General features: G+C 41.8%; 1 protein-coding gene across 1 annotated transcript; it reads left to right on the top strand.

The window, feature by feature from the left end:
• The first annotated feature begins 4,489 nt into the window (after positions 1 to 4,489).
• On the top strand, positions 4,490 to 11,704 carry si:dkeyp-118a3.2. Its single transcript, XM_044029309.1, has 6 exons — positions 4,490 to 4,742; positions 5,085 to 6,269; positions 6,851 to 7,168; positions 7,908 to 8,025; positions 8,629 to 8,739; positions 11,072 to 11,704. The coding sequence occupies exons 1-6, from the start codon at positions 4,679 to 4,681 to the stop codon at positions 11,244 to 11,246; spliced, it is 1,971 nt and encodes a 656-aa protein (XP_043885244.1). The 5' UTR covers positions 4,490 to 4,678; the 3' UTR covers positions 11,247 to 11,704.
• Positions 11,705 to 11,736: the final 32 nt, after the last annotated feature.

The raw sequence follows: 11,736 nt of genomic DNA, 5'->3' as shown, positions 1-11,736 counted from the left end.
AATCTCTGATGACACTGTTTAGTGAGTAAGTGGTGAATCAGACTAAGGATTACAGACATGCCAACAATTATTAAAGCACATTTAAAGCGGATAGCCTCCGCAACCTCAGTTCTATTAACCAGTTAATAAGTTCCACTACAGCAAAGGTTTAACACTGCACACTGGATCCAGTCCTTTTCAAACATGGCCGAAAACAGTTTACACAGTCTGCACTCTCCATTTGTCGTTGGATCATCTCTTTAGCAACACTTCCCCACACCACAAAGACAACATTTAAGGATGAAAGATCCAATGTACCATTCCTTGGCAGCCAATAGTGGAAAGAGAACTTGGCTTGTGAACCCTAGGGTCGCCGGTTCAAGTCCCCACCAGGTCAAGGGCTGGGATACCCCTGAGCAAAGGACCTGGACATTCTAAATTGCCCACAGTGCACTCCTTGTGCCGGTCTGAAGCCCGGATAAAAGGGGAGAGTTGCATCAGGAAGGACATCCGTCTCTGCCAAATCAAATATGCAGTTCATTCACTGTAGCGACCCCTAGAGAGGGAGAAGCCGAAAGGAAGGGGGAAAAAAACCCACTACACCAGTACTTATTGACTGCAGGTCTTGATGTCAGCAAGTGCACATGGGCATGTGTATAATAAAAGATTTATGTTTACAAGAAAGAAATCACCTCTTATTATTATTATTATTTTACTATCATCTGTACTTTGGCTGATCAGAATCCACTAGATGTGACCGTATGCAGTATTTCTGGTGTCAATGAGTAGTTAGATGTGGAGAGCTCAGCTACTGGGCCAGGGTAGAGGTTAGTGTGGATTAATCACCCCCAACACCCTCTTTTCATGGAGGGCACAAATTCCAACGCCGACATGTGAAATACAGACAGTGACTCCTATGGTCTCATAGCACGGCGCAGAGTGCTTCTCCTCCAACTCCACAACACAAACCAGGCAGCACTTACACTTTCACCAAGGACCATTTTGGTTTAAGAAATTAAAAATAAGGGTAATGTGACTTCTTATTACTACTTTATGGAAACACACTGAGAGTGATGTTTAAGAAGCACCTGTGTTTCTATACAGGAATGTTTGATTTGACTAAGAAAGAGTATGAGTTCTGGATTCAAGTTAGAAATAAGCCAGGATATTAGGCCTCTGACTAAACTGTTTGAAACGCCACTTAAATCCATGTTTGTGAACGAGCTCATGAATGTGTGCATACTCGAGATATGACAATTGGAAAAAAAAAAGCAGTGTGTGAATGTAGAAAACACACACTATGTTCCGTTGTAACAATCCTCCCTCCCCAGTCACAAGCCGAACGTGAAGTGCTGCTGCCTGGTAGCACAAAGCACAATGTGAAGCTCATGTGACTGTATTAACCTTTCAGACTTAATCTCTAGCAGGCATGAATAGGAGAAGGAACACGATCAGGAAATTGAAATTTAGAGAAAATTCGACAGACTGCAACACAATAAGTGGGAGAGGAAAGATAATTTATAAATGTTTAATCCCTCTGAAGCCTTCAAGATTCTTGTTATGCAGTAGAGCTGGGTTTTTTTTGAATTGTCAAGTAACTCAAACTGAAGCAGAGATCACTAGTGCGGGACCCCCCGTGGCTTCAAAAGCAACACAAAGACCACAGAGAATAACACTGACGTGTTCTAGTCCAACAGTGACAGCAAAAAAAAAAGAAAAAAAGTCTTTATGATTTACGTATTTAGTCTCATAGCTGCGAGAGACTGTCTGTGTTCCTGCTGAGGAGCCAGTGAGATAATAAGTCAGTGGGTCACGTCTCATTGGTTCCATGACAAAGCTTTAACATTTGGTGCTGATTGGTCTTTTGGCACGAGAATCAACGGTGCCTATGAGGATCATCTGATTTCATTGAAAGGTGATATAGAGTTAAGCTCCCGCTAGGAACATGGCATCAGCGTATGATCTATCAATTTATATTACATTTCCCTGAGTGGGTGAGGGTGGTGGGAGGTGGGTGGGGAGGGGGGGCAGTGATGGACAGACATATCAGACAGATGTCTAAGCAGAATTGATATCTTTACCTGAAGGAAAATCAAAATGCAAAATACACACACATCCTGGTAACATCTCAACAAGATACTGTCTCTAATTTTAAACTCTAAACCATTGAAACCTAATATTATCACTCAACTTCCCACGGACACAGCCATTAATAATTAAAGCTATTTATGTGAAGTATTAATGGTTGCGTTTAAGTTGGCACAGTTAATGCACAGTTGCGTAGACAGATGGTCCAAAAAATGATCATGTTGAATGTTTTGAACATTTTTGATCTTGTAGCTGATGTGTAATAAAACGCTAAAGTCCACTTGTCAAGAATGATGCTTCTTTTCTTTTTTTTCTTTTTTTTTAATACCTGCACAGATGTCTCGATATGCAAGTTTTGCTAAATGATACAGCTGATACGAGGTGTGCGTGGGGGGGTAATCATGGTTATCCATACCAGATTTACTTTTATTCATGTTTTTTTCCCCATCTATTTCATGCAGTGAGAAAAGAAAAACTAAACATGTTTATTTTTGTCTTGTTCTTGGTTTTCATTCAAACATAAAAATAGAGACCGAGGATAAATTGGATCTTCATTCTTTGTGCCAAGCCTTAAAATCTCCATCAGAGTGACTGCTACTGAGTTAAATCTACGGTTAATAACAGTGCTCTGCCAATTATATCCCTCCACAGTGTCCCATGTAAAAAATAATATGAAACAATGTTGCAGTAGTCCAAACTGTTTTAATTAGATCACTCACTTTAAAAATCCTTATAATTAAGGCCATTGCATTCTGTAATATTATGTATTACATACAAACATCCATCCCTGGTAACACTGGCAACAAATGTCTATCTCATGATGATCATTAGGATGTATCCTCCTTAAGCTGGGGACACACTACAAGAATTTGTGCATGATTTTACTCTAAGAGTCTGCACCAGTCAGCACTAGTTGGGGAGAGTCGGCAGGGCGAGTTGGCACAGAAATCTCTCAGATTTTTTTGAGCCGACTCTGGATGCAATCAGGTACGGATTAGTGACCCAACTGCAAACACCAACAGCCAATAAAAAAAATAGTAGTTGGGACAAAGGAAATGGGGTCAGAAGACGCAGACGTCAAGAAGTAGCGGGAATATCAAAACAACGGTGGCGAAATTTGTTGTCACCCTTTAAACTGTCGTTCTCGTAGACACGGTCGCTCTCGCGAAAGTTTGTGGGGAAGTGTGATGGTTCAAATCCTGTATCCCTCATCAGGCGCAGTCCTGTAATGTGTGATCCCCGCTCTTTCAATCGTCATAAAAAAATCTGATGAAACCACTCGGTTAATGTGTACTTTTCAAAATCTGTGCCTGTGAAAATTGTGTAGCGTGTCCCCAGCTTTATAATATCTTTACAATATCTTACATCACTCCATCCAATAGTTTTAAATAAATCCATCATGTCAAAAAAAGACAAAACAGGCCTCCACACCCACACCCGAGCCCAATCACCTGCACTGCATGGACATGGCACTAAGTCTGCTTCTCTCCTCAGTCCTGCTTTTCCTAACGACATTGTGTGGTTTTTTTAACATTAACATTAACACACACATAAATGTCTAAATAGCTTTTTAAGTACAAAGACAGAGTAGAAAACACAGATGCTCAATCTCAATTCTGGCTGTGGCCACAGAACCGAGTGCATGTTGTGTACGCCAGGGATGTCCCAATGATGCTAACCTGGATATGAATATAAATAAACTGATGCAGTATAATTCAAGTGGGTATTTTTTCCACTGCCTCTTGCAATACAGCCCGGATGGCACTGTACCTTGACAGATACAGCCCAATTAAAGTAGCACCTACTTCCTATTTCCGTGTATTCCAACATTAACCCATGCCACTGCAAGGCTGGACAGGGACACAGTTAACAGCCGCGTAACTTTAACATTCTTGTATTGCATAACATGATTGGCACAGATGTCTTGGGTGGAAAAATACTTGAATACTATGAAGGATCCAGAGCTGTTCTAATCCTGGTCGTTCACACAAACTGGTGATATAATTCTACCCAAGTAACATTTGCCGTTTTATGTCTCCTCCCTGGAATATTATTTTTATCAATAAATTGGTACAAATGTCAACAAATGGCCATTTTTTAATCTTTAATCAACATTAGCGTTTGGATCCATGTGGCACTCTGATCTTCTTTCTCCAACTCTATGTCAGGCCCTAATAGTAGTATCACTCACACACCAAACTCACAGCCCACTTATAATTGCTCCGCCGGAGTTCACTGTGTGTGTGAGACATGCCGTCCAAGCCTCACCACAGCCCTTGTAATGCTCTCCGAGGTATTTTACGATGGAGTGTAACTTAACCCGCCGAATTCCCAGAGACACCAGGTGGAACGAAGACACCTCGGGTGGCAATGTTTAACGTGACGTTGTCCGTTTTTACCCCCTTCCTCATCTTAGCGTCACCTGCTAACATCACCCTCCCTGCCCGGGCCCAACCGTCCAACCAACAAGAGTCCTCGCACTCAGTGTATGTTTTGTGTTGTTGTACTCACACTCACATACATGACATTTAACCAAAGGAGGTAAGGAGTGTTTTCTTGGAAGAATCTGGACTTGTTTTGGAGTATATTATTTTATGTTTACTCTGACAACATGGAGTACTGCTTTTTGAGAGGATTCCTGGTGTTTTTCTTGATACAACAGTGCACTTCTAAAGGTAAGGTGACATTATAGAAGTAGATTTGACCACCTATGAGTTAATATGTATGCCTGATGCCAAACTACAAACACATTTTTGTAGTAATCTACTTGTATTTATTTCTTTTTAAACAATAAGAATATGACTAAAAGAGCAAAGACAGGTATTAATGAATGTTTTTTTTCACACGTTAAAGAGACTGGAGGTTACTGGATTGCTCATGCAGTGATTTACAAACATGCCATAATCATAACCCTTATTATTCAATGTTAACGAAATACAGAATCCTTTCCAATTCAAGGGTTGTCTGGTGTTGACGATGCTAGAAAACACCTAAAATAACTAATGTTTCCTTCTTAGATCTGACAACATCCAACCAGTCCTCCAAGGAGGTAACTCTGCAAGATGGCCTGACCTCACACCGGGAACTAGAGCTAGAGCTGCCCTCTGCAGAGGTAGTGCCAGTAGTAGCACCTCCAACACTGAAGGAGGTGCAGCAAGCTGTACAGGAAGCCTCAGAGCAAGTAGAGGGTCGTGGGGCAGAGGAAGTGTTGAAGGAGCTGCTGGAGAGGGTGGTAGAGGCAGCTCTGACACAGGTGGACAGCGAAGTGAAAGCAGGGGAAGGAGCAGCACAGGAGGTGGTTGAAGAGGACACACAGATGACTGAAAAGGGAGAGGCTAAAACTGACACAGATGAGCAGGGGCTGAAGAAAGGGTTGGAGGGTGAAGACGTGAGCATCAATGGAGGGTATACTGGTGCTGGAGAGGAGTATGGAGCAGCAGAGGTGGATACATTTGAAGATGAAGCTAAGGAGGGGAAAGGAATTACCCAGGATGAGGGGAAAACAGCAGCTGGAGCTGGGGTGGAAGCCACAGTAGGTGTGGAAACTGGAGGCAAAGAAGCAGATGGAGTGGAGGTTATCAATGAGTCTCTCGACACCGAGTTTAGTCAGGGGGTTGCAGAGGCAACATTAGCTGCTTTAGATGAGACAGGAGTGGAGGAGGTAATAATGGAGGACAGCAATAAGCAGGATGTGCTGTCAAAGGAAGCAGCTGAAACAGGAACATGGAGCGCAGAGGAATCTCCAGCTATTGGGGAGGTGGCAGTAGATAAAAAGACACAGAAGGAGACTCTGACGGTGGAACAGTCTGACCCTAGTCTGGCTGTGCATGACGAGGAGCAGTTGGCAGGTGCATTGGAGGAAAAAACTCCGGTAGATGAGGTGACAGTTCTGCCTTCTGATCATTATGGGACAGATAGCACACAAACTGTAGGAGGAGAGCAGGGAGAAGAGGGGGAGGACACAGTGAAGGAAACCAACGGACCAGCAGTAGAGGATGAACAAGGCCAGTTAATGGTAGAGGGAGGAGCTGCTAAGGAGGTAGAAGCTGGAGGTACAGATGTCGCGGAGGCAGAGGGAGGTGAAAAAGAGAGTGAAAGAAAGGAGGCATCCAAGGCATTAGTAAAAGAGTGGGGTGAACAACTAGTAGAAGAGGAGCAGGTCATACTGGAGATGTCACATGACAGTGAAACAGAGAATCAAGGTGAGATATGTATAGGTAGAGTTGAAAAAGTGCATGTATTACTTATTAAATCTCCATTAACCCATGGGTTTTTAATATGGGTCCAAAAACCTCAAAAAAACTGTCTTTAAATATTTACATTTGACACTAAGTTTGTTTGCACCTTGACCGAGCAGAGCTCTTAAATACAGATTACAGGATTCTTTCATAACTTTTACAAATATACTGGTCCCTGCCCAAAGCTGCTACTCTTGTATAAGAAGCAAAGTTTGGTTGAAAAAACAAACAGACAAACAAACAAGCAAACTATAAAATGTTTTCAGTGTCCGAACAGGACGTGGAAAGCACTTGAGCAAATTAATATTAATAATTTATCAGTCTAAATGTCTGAAATTCTCTTAAAGCCTGATGAATGTTATATTGTGTGCAAAGATCTCACACTCTGCACCGTGAATGACTTCATTTACAAAAATGCTGAATGCCAAATGATGACCGACAGCACATCGGTGTGTTATTATGTACGACATAAATCCACTCCACAAGCTCTAAACCTTGCCCTTCATTTTCACATATGTGTCACATACCACATACACCTCTTCTAGAAACACTAGTGATCCCTGCCCTGGAGCCTGAAGATGGTGCTGAAGCCTCCAAAGAGCAGAACCCCAAGAACCTGGCTCCTGCCCCCAGCCCATCCCTAGGTGGGGTCACGACAGAAGACAATACGTTTGGCGATGAGAAATCTAACCATGGCAATGAGATCATCACGCCCACCGATGATCTTTCACCACACAACCCTGTTGTGGCACAACCTACACTGGATAATGTAGTGACAGACGTTCTAGCCGAAGCCCCTCAGGCGGGAGGGAATGAACTGGGGGAGGCCGTTGAGCTGGTAGAGGATACAACTGGAACTACAGGTAAATTGGGAAAAAAATATCTAAATATTTCCATTGGAGCTTCCCTGTGTCAGCTGAGATTGGCACAGCTCCCCCACAACCCTCATGTGGAGGATAAAGCGGTACAAGATGGATAGATGGATGGATGGATTTCCATTGGCTCTATGTGTAGAAAACATGCAAGAATTCCACCATCTTTTAAATTAAAACATTTAACAAGTACTGCAGTCGACAACACGAGTTTCGGGAACCGGATCCTAAGCTTGGAATGGCTCTGAGTTTATATTATGACAGATTCTCAGCAAAACTTGGGCAGAGCAAAGAAGTTAACAGCTCATGATTGTGATTCAGATAACAAAATATACAGATGGCCGAGTTGACGTTGTTCCAGTTGAATAAGCAGCGGAGCAGACTAACTATATACTCTGACTGGTTGGGTGACAACCACACAGTTGGGACAATGCTGTCAAAATACAGCATGGTATAAACTGCCAAACTAAAGTATTATATTTATACTTCCAGTGTCCACATATATCAGGTGTATGCCATCAGTTTAAAACAGTGTAAAACCACACAGTCCTTAAATAAGAAAAGGGCCATTTTATTTTTATCAGTAAAAAACTGTTGATGTGATGGTGGAAAATTGGATATCAGATGAACAGATGAGCAACAGAGGATTTATTTCAGCAAGCACAGATTTCATGTTTTGTTTTTGGTTGATAAATGACTGCATACTCACCTACACACACAATCTGTTTAGAGACAAGAGAGCTGGGTCTGGAGGCATGGAAGATTGGGGCCATTTTTGCTGCAGTCTTCCTGGTTCTGGAGACTGCTGTCATCATTATCTACGTCCTCAAATGTCGTAACGGAAACAAGTAGGTAAAATTGACAGCACTGAACTTCTAACTTCTATTTCCTCTTGCCTGCCATCCATTGTCATCATTTTGGGAAGCCTGCGCTGCATTGCACATACGAGAACCTTCACAAAGGCTAATGTTGTCGTTCTGTGGCATGGATTTGTGACTCCATCTTTGTGAAGCAGACTCTTTTCGTCTCTTTGGTATGGACAGAATAACACTTAGTCTGCAGTCACACTTGTACCAACTGCATTCCAATGCTTCTGGTCTAATAGCTGAAATAGCCCATCTGATTGCCAGCTATAGTACCAACAGAGCTACAATCACAGATGGGACTTACAGCAGTGTTGGTACATGATTGCTTCTGATGTTGCCCATGCTGTAGCTCACATTTCTACTCTGATGGATGATGAAATGAGGAGCCTCTGCTCAGTACTGGTTCAGTATTTCTGTGTCTAATAAACAGTGAATGGCCTTTCATCAGTTACATGCTGCACTAGGTTTTTTTTGTTGTTTTTTTTTTTCCACATGGCCCAATGCAACAAGCAGTTAATTTGTAGAAGGGCAGTGGCAAGCAACAGCAGTAATATGTGAGATTTTGTGTGTCCTGTTTGTGTGCAGCGCCCAAGCCACCGAGCGGACATGTGAGGAAGGGTGTGTTGAACCAGAGGCAGCTACAGGAGGGGAGTGCAGTGACGACACACTGCCTGCAGGCAACGGCAACACTCAACAGTATGTGTACATTTTGTAATGTCTACAGTAAAGGCAAGGCGTACTGTATACTGCACATATACATGGGTTAGAGGATGGGACAGAAAGCATGTGTTTCACAAAAGTTCATTTAAATTCATTGGTCAGATACTCTGTTCACATATTCATTTTCAAGTTTTCATTAGCTAATCTCCTGTCCCTACGTATTTGTACAATAACACCTGAAAAAATTTATTTATACAATAATATTTAACAACTTCAAAGCAGTTAAATCTACATGAGAAATTTACACTGAAGAATTATATGGATATTTTGATACAGAAACATGTAACATGTAACAAAGTTCTTTTCATCAAGTGACATCAAACATGATAATGAGAAAGGTTTCGAAACATCACACTGTTGGATTAGGAGGTGTTCATTTTACTTCATGCAGAGGGTTTCTCTACATCGCTTTTTCCTCTCCCCAAATCCCCCCCCCCTCCCCCATCATCTGTTTTTCTGCTCAAACCACACTGACGTCTACAGTGTCAGTCCCCCTGTCATTAACTCAAGCCATGTTTCCCCACTGTTGCATGTGGTGCACTGACCTGAAGAATTTGTGGTTCATAGGAACAACTAGTTGTGTGCTTCTCAGCTGATTCCCTCCCAGCTATTTTCTGAAGTTATGTGCCCAGGAGGCAGCTCACTGCGTCACATGAGCGTATGAGTCCCGTGAAACCAGAGCATTAATGGGTAATACCACTGTTATTGCAAATCAAAAGAGATGGCTTGCATCGGCAATGAGCCAAAGAGTGCGTGTGTGTGCTGTTTTGGAAAAAAAAAAGTTTTTAAGTATGTATGTACGTAAGTAAGTATTCTATGAGTACATTTCTGTTGCTTGTGCAAATGAAAGAGTGCAAAGGCACAGACACAAATATGATGTGTGCCTCGAACAGACGGAAAACCACGCAACAATGAATGATTAAACAGACACAGAGTCATCTCAGACACTTTGGAACAGCAGTGACAAACCAGTTGTTATTGAGAGACTGAATCTCTAACAATGCCATCAAAAAGACAAGAGTCAAATATTTAGTAGCATATAATCTGAGCCAGTAGCCAGATGTCAACCCAGGCAGTGTATATAAACAAAAGAGAACACAAACAGAAATCATATAATTGTTTCAGACACCCAAAATGGCCCTGTAGCCTTTTCTGATCTACACATGCAAAACTAAAAAGTAAAAACTAAAAGAGCACATACCTCTGCACACACTATCCAAATCATTATCCACATCAGCACCACATTTGTTCATTACATATTCATACTGTAGATTAGGACTCTACAAATCCCTGTGTCTGTCTAGCAATATTCAGAAACTTGAAAACAAATCCTGGAACTGGATTTGCTCCCAAATTAATAGGTTCTTCCTTCCATACCCCGACCTCAAAACCAGTTTCAAGAAAAATCAGTTCAGTCGTTTCTGCGTTGTCCTGCTCACAGACACACAAACATGACTTACATGTGGAGGTAAAAAAAAAAACTGACTAGGTCCATGTCTCACCTGCAAAAAGATTACCATCTCAATGTGACTTCCTCGTAAAATAAAGGTTAAATAATTAGAAAAATAAATCACAAGGAAGCACATTGACTTTGACTTCTGCACAGTCCTAAGGCAGGCCAGATGAACTTGTAAACCACTGGCCATTAAACATGCCTCCCCCTGATTTCTCCTTGTTAGCTGGTAGCATAATACATCACACACTTAGCCATTTACAAGGTGGAGAGGGATTTGTAGTGGAAAGTACAGACCATGAAGCAGAGCCAGTAATTGAATGCAAGAGAGAAAAGTGAGATCCATTAGTTTAATTTAATAAAAAAAAAAAAACTCAACTCAAATTTAACTGCATTTTCTTTTAGATCCAATCTGTATGATAATGTAGAGCAGAATGACACCAATACAGCAGCTTGTTTACCCTTCTGGGTAAATCAAGTAGGGCATATTAAAATGTATTCAGCACTTTCAGATTGTTTTTTTTACCCAGGACATTGTCACCTGCAATTAGTCAATGATGTCAAGTGATCTATTTATAACTAGGTGTATCTCCTCCCACCACAGTTTGTAAGCGTCTCCATCTGGTGTCATAAAACAAAGGCCCGCAGTGACAATAATAGTGTTTGCTCACAGAAGCAGATTAAACAACTTTAAGCAATTTGACGGCTATTACAAACACGCCAAACTTTGTACAAATTGTGCCTCAGCTTCACTCTTACATGTCCAAATGTCACTGATTACTAATGTTATCAAAAAGCCTTTCTGCGACGTATCCATCACCATTTGCCAACCGCCTACTGTGCTTTTCTCGCCAGGATACCACCACTTGACCCACCTGACATGGTTTCAACCCTGGCCCAAAACAAAGCGCAGCATGACGAGAACCACGCGATAACTCTGTCAGACCTCGCGCCCAGCTCCAGAGAGGAGTCAGTCAACAATGGACCGGGGCCAGACTCCTCACAAGAGCTCAGGACTTCCAATCTCTAGGGATCCAACTGTGTCTCTGTTCCGACTCTATCTAAATAAAACCCAAAAAGCCACTCTCCACTACTGTACCCAATCCCATTTTACCCCCTGAATTACCCCACATGTTCAACACAGAATCAACACAGACTGCCTTGGACTCCGACTGTAATGTCTATGTAACACGTTTACATTTTTGGCATGTATGACTATTTGTATGTGTACAGTGACGATACTGTAACACATGTGGCAAATGAGGATGGGTGGAAGGAAGGAAGGAAGGAGTGTGCATTCACAGGGGAGAACAGTCTTGTGTATAAAAGAAGAGGAAGTGCACGTTTTAAAAAAATATTCTAAATGTAATAAAGATCTCCCTGAACCAGCAAATCTGTCGAAATTATACACAGTGCTTTGGCAGTGCCATAGTGTGCTATATATACACACGGTCTCAGTAAAAATATAAAACACCTTCCAACACACTTTTTTTAAATGACGGAAATAAAGTTTAAACAAG

Source organism: Solea senegalensis, linkage group LG6 (assembly GCF_019176455.1).
Source record: "Solea senegalensis isolate Sse05_10M linkage group LG6, IFAPA_SoseM_1, whole genome shotgun sequence".
NCBI lineage: Eukaryota > Metazoa > Chordata > Actinopteri > Pleuronectiformes > Soleidae > Solea > Solea senegalensis.
The sequence above is the reverse complement of the archived record's forward strand: the minus strand, read 5'-3'. Positions and strand labels throughout refer to the sequence as shown.